The sequence below is a fragment of the Myotis davidii genome, unplaced genomic scaffold, assembly GCF_000327345.1.
Source record: "Myotis davidii unplaced genomic scaffold, ASM32734v1 scaffold79, whole genome shotgun sequence".
NCBI lineage: Eukaryota > Metazoa > Chordata > Mammalia > Chiroptera > Vespertilionidae > Myotis > Myotis davidii.
In genome coordinates, this window is record NW_006294339.1 from 1,643,255 (window position 1) to 1,655,245 (window position 11,991).

The following is an 11,991-nucleotide window of genomic DNA, read 5'->3' on the forward strand; positions in this document are numbered from 1 at the left end:
TGCTCAACCCAGGTACATACCCTTGACCGGAATCGAACCTGGGACCTTTCAGTCTGCAGGCCGACGCTCTATCCACTGAGCCAAACCGGTTTCGGCGGTTAACACCATTTTTGGTTAAGTTATGACACGAAGCAATTTTAAAAGAGTCTTAAAAATGTTGAATGTTGTTGGAATAAGTTTATACCCTCTCATGGTGCTATTTAAAAAATATTGTTCCACTTATTTATACAATCATTGGTGAATTCTTCTTTTTTATAAAGGTAATTTTTTAAAATCCTTACCCTAGGACATGTTTTAGTTTTATTGATGAGAGAGAGAGAGAAAGAGAGAAGAGAGAGAAATATCGATGTGAGAGAAACATCAATCAGTTGCCTCCCGTAAGCACCCACACTGGGACCCAACCTGAAACCTCAAACCTTGGCATATCTGGACAATATCTGGACGATTCTCTAACCAACTGAGCTACCTGGTCAGGGCCTCGTGGTGCTATTTTTATTTTTTTAAAATATATTTTTATTGATTTTTACAGAGAGGAAGGGAAAGGGATAGAGAGCCAGAAACATCGATGAGAGAGAAGCATTCGATCAGCTGCCTCCTGCACTACTTCCACTGGGGATCGAGCCCACAGCCCAGGCATGTGCCCTTGGCCAGAATTGAACCCGGGGCCCTTCAGTCTGAAGGCTGACACTCTATCCACTGAGCCAAACTGGTTAGGGCGGTGCTAGTTTTAAAGCAGCATATATTTAAATATTTAAGTTCTAGAATATTTTTTAAAAGTGATTCTCTTCCTCCATTGTACATTTTAATAACTTTGGGAGCTTTAAAATATACTGATACTTTTGTTCTGTCCCCTAGAGATGTAATATGTTTGGGAGTTGGCCTAGGCATCAAGATTTTAAAAAGCTGCCAGTAATTCTAATGTGCAGCTAAGGTTCAGAACCACGCCTTAAAAAGAATCCTTCCTTTATGGTTATACCTTTCATAATTCGTCTAGGGCGAGAGAGTAAAGTGATTTGCAGTCATTGGTTGTTTTTATATTTTCCTTTAACTGGAAAACAGCAATTGTATTTTAAAGTCCTTTTAATTTTCTGGCATCTCTAATGAAGGTGGAAGTCATCAGTTACATCATTAGGCTTGCAACAGAGAGATAATTTGAAATCTTAGATTAAATATGTACAGTAGAGAATTGTTTATCAGGAATGTATAGGTAGGCCTGTTTAGTATTTAATATCACAGTGATCAAAAGACCAGTTGTAAAAATAGATTTTAGTGCATAAACTCATGGGATATGCAATAATAAGGGATAAATACTTAAGTATTCTATAGAGAGATAATGCATGTAGTTAAGATACTAACCACCAAAGCAGGAAATGGGAAATAAGTTTTGTTTCAGTAAACTTATCTGGTATACATGTAAATGTAGTTTATTTTCAAAATGTTAAATTATGCATTATATACAGTGTTGGATATTAGGGGATAGAGAGTAGAGACCATAATCTCTTCCCATTACTAAGGAATTATAAAGAGCATAATTCAGCCTTATGCAGAGTAGAAGGTATGGTAAGTTTAAAAGGTGTGTTTCTTTTTTAAAAAATGTGCATATTTATTTTATTTTAATATATTGTTAATTGATTTCAGAGAGGAAGGGAGAGGGAGAAAGACTGAAACATTAATGATGAGAGAGAGTCACTGATCAGCTGCCTCCTGCACTCCCCCCACTGGGGATCAAGTCTGCAACCTGGGTCCCTTCAGTCTACAGGCTGACGCTCTATCCACTGAGCCAAACCACCTAGGGCATTAAATATATATTTATTAATTTCAGAGAGGAAGGGAGAGGGAGAGAGAGAGAGAAACATCAGTGATGCAGTGATGAGAGAGAATCACTGATCGGCTGTCTCCTGCACCCCCCCCCCCCACTGGGGATCAAGCCCGCAACCGGGGCACGTGCCATTGACTGGAATCGAACTCGGGACTTTTAAGTCCATAGGCCGACACTCTATCCACTGAGCCAAATCAGCTAGTGCTAAAAGGTGTGTTTCAGAAAATCTTTTACTTACTAGAAATGCATGTCTTTTAAGTTAGATGCAAAATATAAGTATTCTTGTTTGGGTTGATAAAAAATTTGCTTACATTAAAATGGATAAAAAATTAAATGTTAGTGAAAACCTTCAAACAGAACAAGTATGTTAATTCATGTACCCAAAATTAGAATGGTAAACATATACTTAGTTCTTTTAAAATGAGTGAATAAGAGACAGATTTCCAGTTATAAAATAAATAAGTCATAGGGATGTAATGTACAGCATAGAGAATCCTATATAACAGGGGTCCTCAAACTTTTTAAACAGGGGGCAAGTTCACTGTCCCTCAAACCGTTGGAGGGCCGGACTATAGTTTAAAAAAAAACTATGAACAAATTCCTATGCACACTGCACATATCTTATTTTGAAGTAAAAAAAACGAAAAGGGAACAAATACAATCTTTGTATTTGCATGTGGCCCGCGGGCCGTAGTTTGAGGACCTCTGCTATATAATAAAAGGGTAATATGCAAATCGACCTAACGGTGGAATGACCGGTTGCTATGACCCGCACTGACGACCAGGGGAAGATGCTCAACACAGGAGCTGCCCCTGGTGGTCAGTGTGCTCCCACAGAGGGAGCACCACTCAGCTCCAGGCCAGGCTGATGGCTGGCGAGTGCAGCGTTGGTGGCGGGAGTGGGCCTAAGCCACAATCAGACATCCCCTAAGAGCTTCCAGATGGCTAAAGTGCACTGGCCGGGCTGAGGAACCTCCTCCCCTGACTCCCAGTGCACAAATGTTGTGCACCAGTCCTTTAGTATAGTCAATAATAGGTTAATAGCTTTGTACCTGTCAGGTGGTTTATCATGATCACTTCATTAGGTATATAAATATTGAATAAATATTATACACCTGAAACTTAATATAATATTGTATGTTAACTATATTTTAATCATTCTTTTTTAAAAAATGGGGCAGAAGCCCAGCGGGTGTGATTTGGTGGTTGAGCATTGCTCCATGAACCAGGAGGTCATGGTTCGATTCCCAGTCAGGTCACATGCCCAGATTGTGGACTCGATCCCCAGTAGGGGGCATGCAGGAAGCAGCCAATCAATGTTTCTCTCTCATCTGTGTTTCTCTCTAAAATAAAATAAAATATATTTTTAAAAAGGGGTCAGGAAGGGCATCTACCATTACTATTAAAAGCCATGCAACATTTTCATTTACTAGAAAATTCTCATTGGCCCACTACAGTGTGTAGCATAAATCCCTTAGATAGCGGTTCTCAACCTGTGGGTCGCAACCCCTTTGGGGGTCGAACGACCCTTTCACAGGGGTCGCCTAAGACCATCAGAAAACACTATATAATTACATATTGTTTTTGTGATTAATCATTGTGCTTTAATTATGTTCAATTTGTAACAATAAAATTGGGGGTCACCACAACATGAGGAACTATATTAAAGGGTCGCGGCATTAGGAAGGTTGAGAACCACTGCCTTAGGAGGATTGTTTTGTAATGGCGTTTCCAGGAAGCCACAGAGAGAGGATGATACAACAGCTGTCTTCTGTTTGATCTTGCTGTGGCTTATCCTTTGTTTCATCTCATATCTGGATGATCAGAAAACTTTTTAAAATTTTAGAATATATCCCTTGTTTAGATTCTTAATAATGTGTAGGTCCTTGGACAATGTATGTATGTATAATAATTTTTAACTTGCAGATTATTAGTTTAAACATTTTGCCACCTTTGTTTTATCGTGTAGGTTACACATCATGCCCTTCTACCCCTTAATACTTAAGTTTGTATTTCATTTCCTAAGAGCAAGGACATTTTCCTTAATGACTACAATGTAGTTATCAAATTAATACTAGAGGCCCGACGCATGAAATTTGTGCAAGAGTAGGCCTTCGCAGCCCTGGCTGCCTTGGCCCTCACAGCCCCGGCTTTGTCTGGAAGGTTGTCTGGAAGGTCATCCAGAGGTCGTTCCGCTGTTTGGCAGTTTGGTTGTTTTGCATATTATGCTTTTATTATTATAATCTGTTTATATTTCTAGTGTTGATTATAGCCCTCTGTAAAATACTTGTCCATTTAGTATAGGATCATTTTTCCACTCAATTGTCATCCTATATCCTCCTATATAATAAAAGCGTAATATGAAAATCGACCAAGTGGCGGGACGACTGGTTGCTATGATGCGCACTGACCACCAGGGGCAGACCTCGATGCAGGAGCTGCCCCCCGGTGGTCAGTGCGCCAGAAGCCGGGCTCACCGCTGGTGAGAGCAGCAGTAGTGGCGGGAGCCTCTCCTGCCTCTGTGGCAGCGCTAAAGACGTCCGTGGGGAGTGGGTCGAAACTGTCAGTCGGACATCTCCCCAGGGCTCCTGAATTGCAAGAGGGTGCAGGCTGGGCTGAGAGACCGACCACCCCCCACTAATTTCATGCACCGGGCCTCTAGTATCTCTGTAATTTAATCTGGAAGAGTTTCTTAGTCCTTACTGTCCTTTTGACATTGATGTTTTTGAAGAATACAGACAAGCTTTGTTTTGTTAGCATTTTTTTTTAAATATATACTTTATTGATTTTTCACAGACAGGAAGGGAGAGAGATAGAGAGTTAGAAACATCGATGACAGAGAAACATCGATCAGCTGCCTCCTGCACATCTCCTACTGGGGATGTGCCCGCAACCCAGGTACATGCCCTTGACCGGAATCGAACCTGGGACCTTTCAGTCCGCAGGCCGACGCTCTATCCACTGAGCCAAACCGGTTTCGGCTTTAAAATTTTAGATATATATTTTTATTGATTGGTTAAGTTTAGAGAGAAAGAGTGAAACATTGATTTGTTCCACTTTTGTATGCATTCACTGGCTGTTTCTTTTATATGTCCTGACTGGGAATCGAACCCACAACCATGGCATATCAGGATGATACTAACCAACTGAGCTACCTGGCTGGGCCAATAGTTGGCATTGTTGAAGAACGTTCCTCATTTTGGCTTTAATGTTTCAAACGCTTGAGGCCCCTAAAAGCCTGTACTTGAAGATGAACAGTGAAACCTCTCGGTGACATCTTTGTTTCTTAGGTCGCTGGAGGAGCCAGTGTGGCTCAGATTTCGGAAGCACTGAGCCAGTACAGGGATAGGTCATGTTTTCTGAAGGAAGCCCTCTTCCGACTTTTTGCAGAGACGTTTTCAATGCAGGCAACCATGCCTGCTATTTTAAAAGTAAGTACATCCCGGAAAGGTAGTTTTTGTTTGTTTGTTTGGAAAATAGAGCCGTTATTTGTCTTTCTGTGTATCTATCTATCATCTGTCTGTGTATCTGCTGACTTCTTTAGAGAGGAAGGGAGGGAGAGAAACATCAATCTGTGGCCTCGTGTACATGCCTCGACGAGCATCGAATTCCACCTTTTGGTATACGGGTGGCACTCTAACCCACCGAGCCACACGTGTAGTTTTTACTATTACTACTTACTCGATTCCTACTTGATTCAATTAAAGTTGTTCACTACACACGTTGAATACAGTAACTTACATGCCTCATTCTATAGTGAATCAAAATGCCCTTATAGAGAGAGGAAAATAGGTTTAACTGCCAGATGAGCTCTCATTTTGAGCATCGGAATCAGTTTGAATTATTCAGTTTTTTGAACTTAGTCTGAGAAAGGCATATAGGACTATTGTACTCTTTTGCCTAAAACAAGACTCATTTCTCTAGAAACATGAATTCACTTTTCCCTAAATGTTGTGTTTTATTTTTCATTCATTTACTCTTTAAAAATCTTACATCTGGTTTTCTGAAAACAATAACAATATCTCCAGTAAGAACAGAACAAAATAACAATAATTGAAGGTGGCCAAAACTCCCAATGAAATCCTAAGAGCAGTTTAGCAATATAGAAAAAGTCATTTTCCATAGTGAAAGTAAGTCCATCCTTAGGCTCCATGAGTTCATGCAGCTGTCAAAGTGAGGGGCTCTGGTCTCTTAAAATCATGGTTCATGTGAGTATTAGCAGACCTATTGCTAAGGAGATGAATCTCCCTATTCAAAAAAAAGAAAGATTTTAGAGGAAAGGAGAGAGAGAGAGAGAGAGAGAGAGAGAGAGAGAGAGAGAGAGAGGAAGAAAAAAAGAACAAGAGAAACATCAATGTGAGAGAAACTTGGATTGGTTGCCTTCCAGTCGTGCCCTGGCTGGGGATTGAACCAACAAGCTGGGTATGTGCCCAACCGGGATTGTACCCACCATCCTTTGGTGCGTGGGATATCGGCCAGGCCAGGGCTGGTTATCCATATTTGATCGACAAAACAAATCACATTGTCCCTGAATGTTAGAGTAGGTATGGTCTAAGTGTGGTACAACACTTCCATTTTACATTTGGTTTCTAGGTCTTCCATAGTCTGTCTTCTAGTTGGCATTTTACCACTTTTCAAATTCTTTCGAATTCAGATTTCTTCCTCTGTGGGTAGAATCCATCTCTTACTCCACCTTGTGTTTTTCCCTGTCACATTTCCCTTCCCCAGGAATTGCTTCTCCATTCCACCCCTACCTGCATCTGCTTCTGTCCATATTCTATCTGAGACCTTTGCCTAAAGATGCTTTTGGAATTAAGCCCTTTGATACCATACCAGCAATAATTGCTCCTTCCATAACTACCCAAGGCAGTACTGCATTTTATTTATACCTCTTTTATATTGCTTTTCGGCAGGGGGAGGTCATGTTTTGACATCTTCCACAATGTTATTTGTTTCCATATTTTCTCTCACAAGGCTTTATGCTAAGGATTAGGGTATAAGTGTTTATGTCTCCTGGAGTGCTTATCGCAATGCCTAAACTGGAGTGAGGCTAACTCAGTGATTATGAAATCACAGATGAGGAAATGGTGGTCCAGAGAAGGGAAATAACTTGCCTAAAGCCACACAGCTAGTTAGTGACTGCATTTGGACTAGGACTAGAACAACGGTTCTCAACCTGTGGGTCGCGACCCCTTTGGGGGTCGACCGACCCTTTCACAGGGGTCGCCTAAGACCATCGGAAAACACTTATAATTACATATTGTTTTTGTGATTAATCACTATGCTTTATGTTCAATTTGTAACAATGAAATTGGGGGTCACCACAACATGAGGAACTGTATTAAATGGTCGCGGCATTAGGAAAGTTGAGAACCACTGGACTGGAAGGTATTGTTCATGTTCTAAAAATAAATGTGGAGGATAGAGAAAACCTGTTACTTTCCCAGTGAGCAAATATTTTTCTGACTAGCATAAAAATGAGATTGTATAAAGAATGCTAATGTTGTCATAAGCCACTAAAAATACGTTTATCTTTAGCTTGTGGCTGTAGGCATGAGGAACCATCCATTGGATTTGCCAGTGCAGTTCACAGCCAGTGCTTGTGCCCTCAACTTAACACACCAGGGCCTGGCCAGGGGAATGCCTGTTCGTCTGCTGTCAGAGGTCACCTGTCTACTTTTCAAGGCTTTGAAAAATTTCCCTCATTACCAGCAGGTAATTTAACTTGAATACTTGACTCTGCTTCTTACTTCAGGACAAATATATGAAAAATGTGTATTTTTTAGTTCTGAGTTTTCATCCTAGTAGAGCAGCGGTTCTCAACCTGTGGGTCGCAACCCCTTTGGCGGTCGAATGACCCTTTCACAGAGGTCGCCTAAGACCATCCTGCACATCAGATATTTACATGACGATTCATAACAGTAGCAACATTACAGTTATGAAGTAGCAATGAAAATAATTTTATGGTTGGGTCACAACATGAGGAACTGTATTTAAAGGGCCAGAAGGTTGAGAACCACTGTATTAGAGAGAATAAATAAGGAATTCATGTTAAATATAAGTGTTAAAACCATAAAATTTCTAGAAGAAAACATAAGGAGAAAATATTTGTGACCTTGGAGTAGTCAAAGTTTTCTTAGGATATAAAAAGCACACATCATAAAAGTAAAATAAATTAGAATCCAAAAAATTAAGCATACACACACTGAAAAACATTAAAAAATGAAAAGGTAAGCCATGGACTGGGAAAAATGTTCATTATATGGGGGGGAGGGGGTGCGGCAAAAGTAGGTTTACAGTTGTGAGTACATGAAGCAGAATTTAGTCTTTTTTTAAAAATATATTTCTTATTGTTGATAGTATTACAGGTGTTTCCCATTCTCCCCTTTGCTCACCTCCTCCCAGCCCTTACCCACCCCTCCAGGTCCTCACTACCCTATTGTCCTTGTTCATGGGCTATGCATATAAGTATGTAACTTGTTGGGTTTATCTCTGGCACAGAGTTTAGTCTTGTATTATTATTTATTAATTGTATCATTTTCCATGTGAACAACTAAACCTACTTTTGCCCCACCCTATATATATTTCTAAGGTCTTTTATCCAGAATATAAAGAACTCTTTTTAAAATATATATTTTTTTTATTAATTTCAGAGAGGGGGAGAGAGACAGAAATGTCAATGATGAGAGAGAATAATTGATCGGCTGCCTCCTACACGGCCCCCACTGGGAATTGAGCCTGCAACTTGGGCATGTGCCCTTGACCGGAATGGAACCTGGGACCCTTCAGTATGCAGGCCGACGTTCTACCCCCTGAGCCAAACCGGCTAGGGCTGGATATAAAGAACTCTTAATTCAGTAACACAAACTAAACTAATTTTTATTTAAAAAAAATATATTTTATTGATTTTTTACAGAGAGGAAGGGAGAGGGATAGAGAGTTAGAAACATCGATCAGCTGCCTCTTGTATTCCCCCAACTGGGGATGTGCCCGCAACCAAGGTACATGCCCTTGACCGGAATCGAACCTGGGACCCTTGAGTCCGCAGACCAATGCTCTATCCACTGACCCAAACCGGTCAGGGCAATAAACCAATTTTTAGAAAAGGCAAAAGATTTGAAAAGACATTTCACCAAAGAAGATAGGCAGGTGGCAAATGAGCACATGAAAAGATGCTTAGTATCTTTAGTCAGTAGAAATGCAGATGAAAACTACAATGAGTTGTTATTGTACAACCCCTAGATTGGTTGAAATTAAAAGACTGACAATACAAAGTGTTGACAAGGATGTGGAATATATGAAGTTCTCATATATTGATGTTAAGAATGTAAAATGATACAACTACCAGTTCCACAGTCTTTAAAAGTTAAGATATACACCTTTTATACTACCCAGTCATCCTACTCTTAGAGAAAGGAAAGTATATGTCCATATAAACACTTACACACAACTGTTCATAATATCTTTATTCATAATCTCCCAAAACTGAAAACTTCCCAAATGTCCAATAGCAGGTGAATAAACAATTATGATATATTCATATGAGGAAATACGCATATTGGCAGTAAAAAGGAATGAATACTGGTTGAAGTACATGCATGAATCTCAAAAATATTATATGCTGAGCAAAAAGCCAGACACAAAAGAGTAGATACTATATTATTTCATTTATGTGAGAACTTAGAACAGACTAAAGTGTGATGTCAGTGTAATTTTCCAGGGCTGGGGTTTGCAAGGTCAAGATTGATAAGAAGGGGCAAAGGGGAACTCTCTGTGGTGATAATAGTTTTTTTCCTTGATTATGATGGTGGTATGGGGGTAGTGGTTACACAGCTTTATAAATTTGTCAAACTGATGAAATGTGTACTTAAAATGGAACAAAAAAGGCGGTCTTTCTTCATTAAAATCTTTTTCCATTTCTACTTTCTCTTAAAAAGTTGGAAGGTCCTTCTCAATTCAGTCTTTTTTATTTAACATTTTGTATGCACATCTAATACTTTATTAGGTATGAATTTCAAGCTCTAAAGTTATTAAAAGCAAATACTATCATCCAATAAAGTTAAGTAGATTATAATACCGCTTCCATTTTTAGACTTCTGTCCTGGTTTCTTCCTTTGAGGCAGCTGCTTCACGGGGCTGGGGTGTGTGTGGTGGGGGAGTCATTTAGTAATTGGGACAGGTTCTACTTTTTCGCTTGGAATCTTCGATACATCCCTTTCTTTGCTGACCTGCTCTTCTAGTACAGGCTTGTGTTTCTTTTCCTCCTTTTGCTTTCTCTAACACCACTAGAAGTTTCAACCACATTCAGTGGAACAGGTACAAGTTCCTCATCTTCTACAGCCAAGGCATCAGATAATTTAAAGTCCCAGGGTACACTCTCAGAACCGGATTCATGAAGGTTCCCATTCTGGATTTCTTTCTTTTTATTCTTTTTTTCTGCCTTCTTTTTCTCTGTTTTGGTAGGAATAGCTTTTGTTCTCTCTTCTGTTTTGGAAGAACTTCATCATATAATGTTTCTTTCATGAAAAGCCAGAAGAAGAGGAAAATTACTGTAATAACTATGAAGGAATAAGAACAATAAAATACGTTGACTCATAAAACTCCATGCTTTTGTTAATGTGATCCTATGAAGCCCTGCGCAGCGGGGGAAGGAGACCGGGAAGACGCGGTGGCGGCAGGACAGCTGACCACCAGCTCTGAGGTGCCGCCACCGCCGTTGCGCTGCCCGGCCTCAATTCAGTCTTAATTTCTGCAAAGACATGTTACATTTCTCTATTTCTACAGCTTTCCCAGGAGGCCTTCTTCTTTTCCTATCTGTAAAGGCCCAGTTCAACCCCTACCAGTCTTATGTAGAAAGTAGAAGTTCTAGCATAGTTACTAGTAGTTATTGGATATGGTGTAGACATTTATCGATTAGTAGATGTGCTAGGCTTCAGGTAATTGATTGGGACTGACATACATGCAGCCACTTTACAGACCCCCCCCCGCCCCCCAAAAAGGGGGGGGGAGGATTGTTCTTTAGGCAAAGGTGCATGTGATAAAGCTTATTGGTAAGATTAAATGAAGAACTTGGAGAGGGCCAGGTGCACAGAAAGGCTCATTGGTAGAACCTTCCAAATGCATAGAACCCTTACTTAGAATTGAGTACACATTTACTCAAAATTAATTTTCTTTATTCCCTTAAAGTTGCAAAAGAATTGTCTTCTCTCCTTAACCAATTCCAGGATTCTTGTGGATGTTCCATTTGACAGGCAAGTATAAATTTTGATCATTTGATTTTGGGGTGTTGACCAGTGTTACTCTGAGCATTGTTGGCTTTTGGGTTATTAGCTTAGCAAGGAGGGTCTGATTAAGGCTGGGATTCGGTGTTTGGGGAGAATGCTCTGTTGAGCCTCCTCCCCAGAGGTGATTGGAAGGTACCTTGTCTGCAAATGTCATTTCCCTAAATGTGATTTCAATTCAGAGCTTCAGAGTAGTAAAACCTGGGGCTCCAGAGAGTCAAACATACTTTAATTCAAGCTCTAGCCATTTCATGATCTGTGCCTAAGTTTTCTCATTTGTAAAATATGACTTAATGAGGATTAGATATAATGTTTGTAAAGAACTTAAAACAGTGCCTCGCTTAAGAAGTACAGGTTGTTCTAAACATTACTCATTCTTTTCGTTATTTTATTGATAGTAATTTTAAAACATCCTCATCCTAGACTCCATAGGGATTCCTATTGAAGCCTTTGTAATCTCTCAGATTCATGAGTTCAAAAACATTTATAATAGTTGCTGCCAACAGCATAGTTTCTCATGAACAAAGCCTGTGGCTTATGGGTGCTGGGATAGGCTAAGCCATTCACAAATCTAATTGAAAATGTGTACTTGAAATGGGAGTTGGCTTTTAAAAATACAATAGGGAAAGTGGTCCTCCTCATTAAAAAAAAAAATCTCTGTTTCTACCTTCTCTTGAAAACTTGGAGGATCTTTCTCAACTCAGTCTACTACACTCCTAAATGATCAGAGCTGAAGAACAGCTGCCCCTATAAAAGGGTGTGAATTCTCTCTAGCTAATTGATTTGCTTGCTGTGTCTACAGGTCAGATTACAAATTACTACTTCTTTTGGAACTTCTTTTCTTTTTCAGACTCATCATAGTAGAAACTGAATGCTAAAAAAGAAATCTTT

General features: G+C 39.8%; 1 protein-coding gene across 1 annotated transcript in view; it reads left to right on the top strand.

Annotated features, from left to right (window-relative positions):
* Positions 1-11,991, top strand: part of ZYG11A (zyg-11 family member A, cell cycle regulator) — a 36,468-nt gene that overhangs the window by 12,053 nt on the left and 12,424 nt on the right. The window contains exons 3-5 of the mRNA XM_015566987.1: positions 5,110-5,250; positions 7,358-7,534; positions 11,006-11,074. Coding sequence (XP_015422473.1) covers positions 5,110-5,250; positions 7,358-7,534; positions 11,006-11,074 — 387 coding nt within the window. The remainder of the gene's footprint in view (positions 1-5,109; positions 5,251-7,357; positions 7,535-11,005; positions 11,075-11,991) is intronic.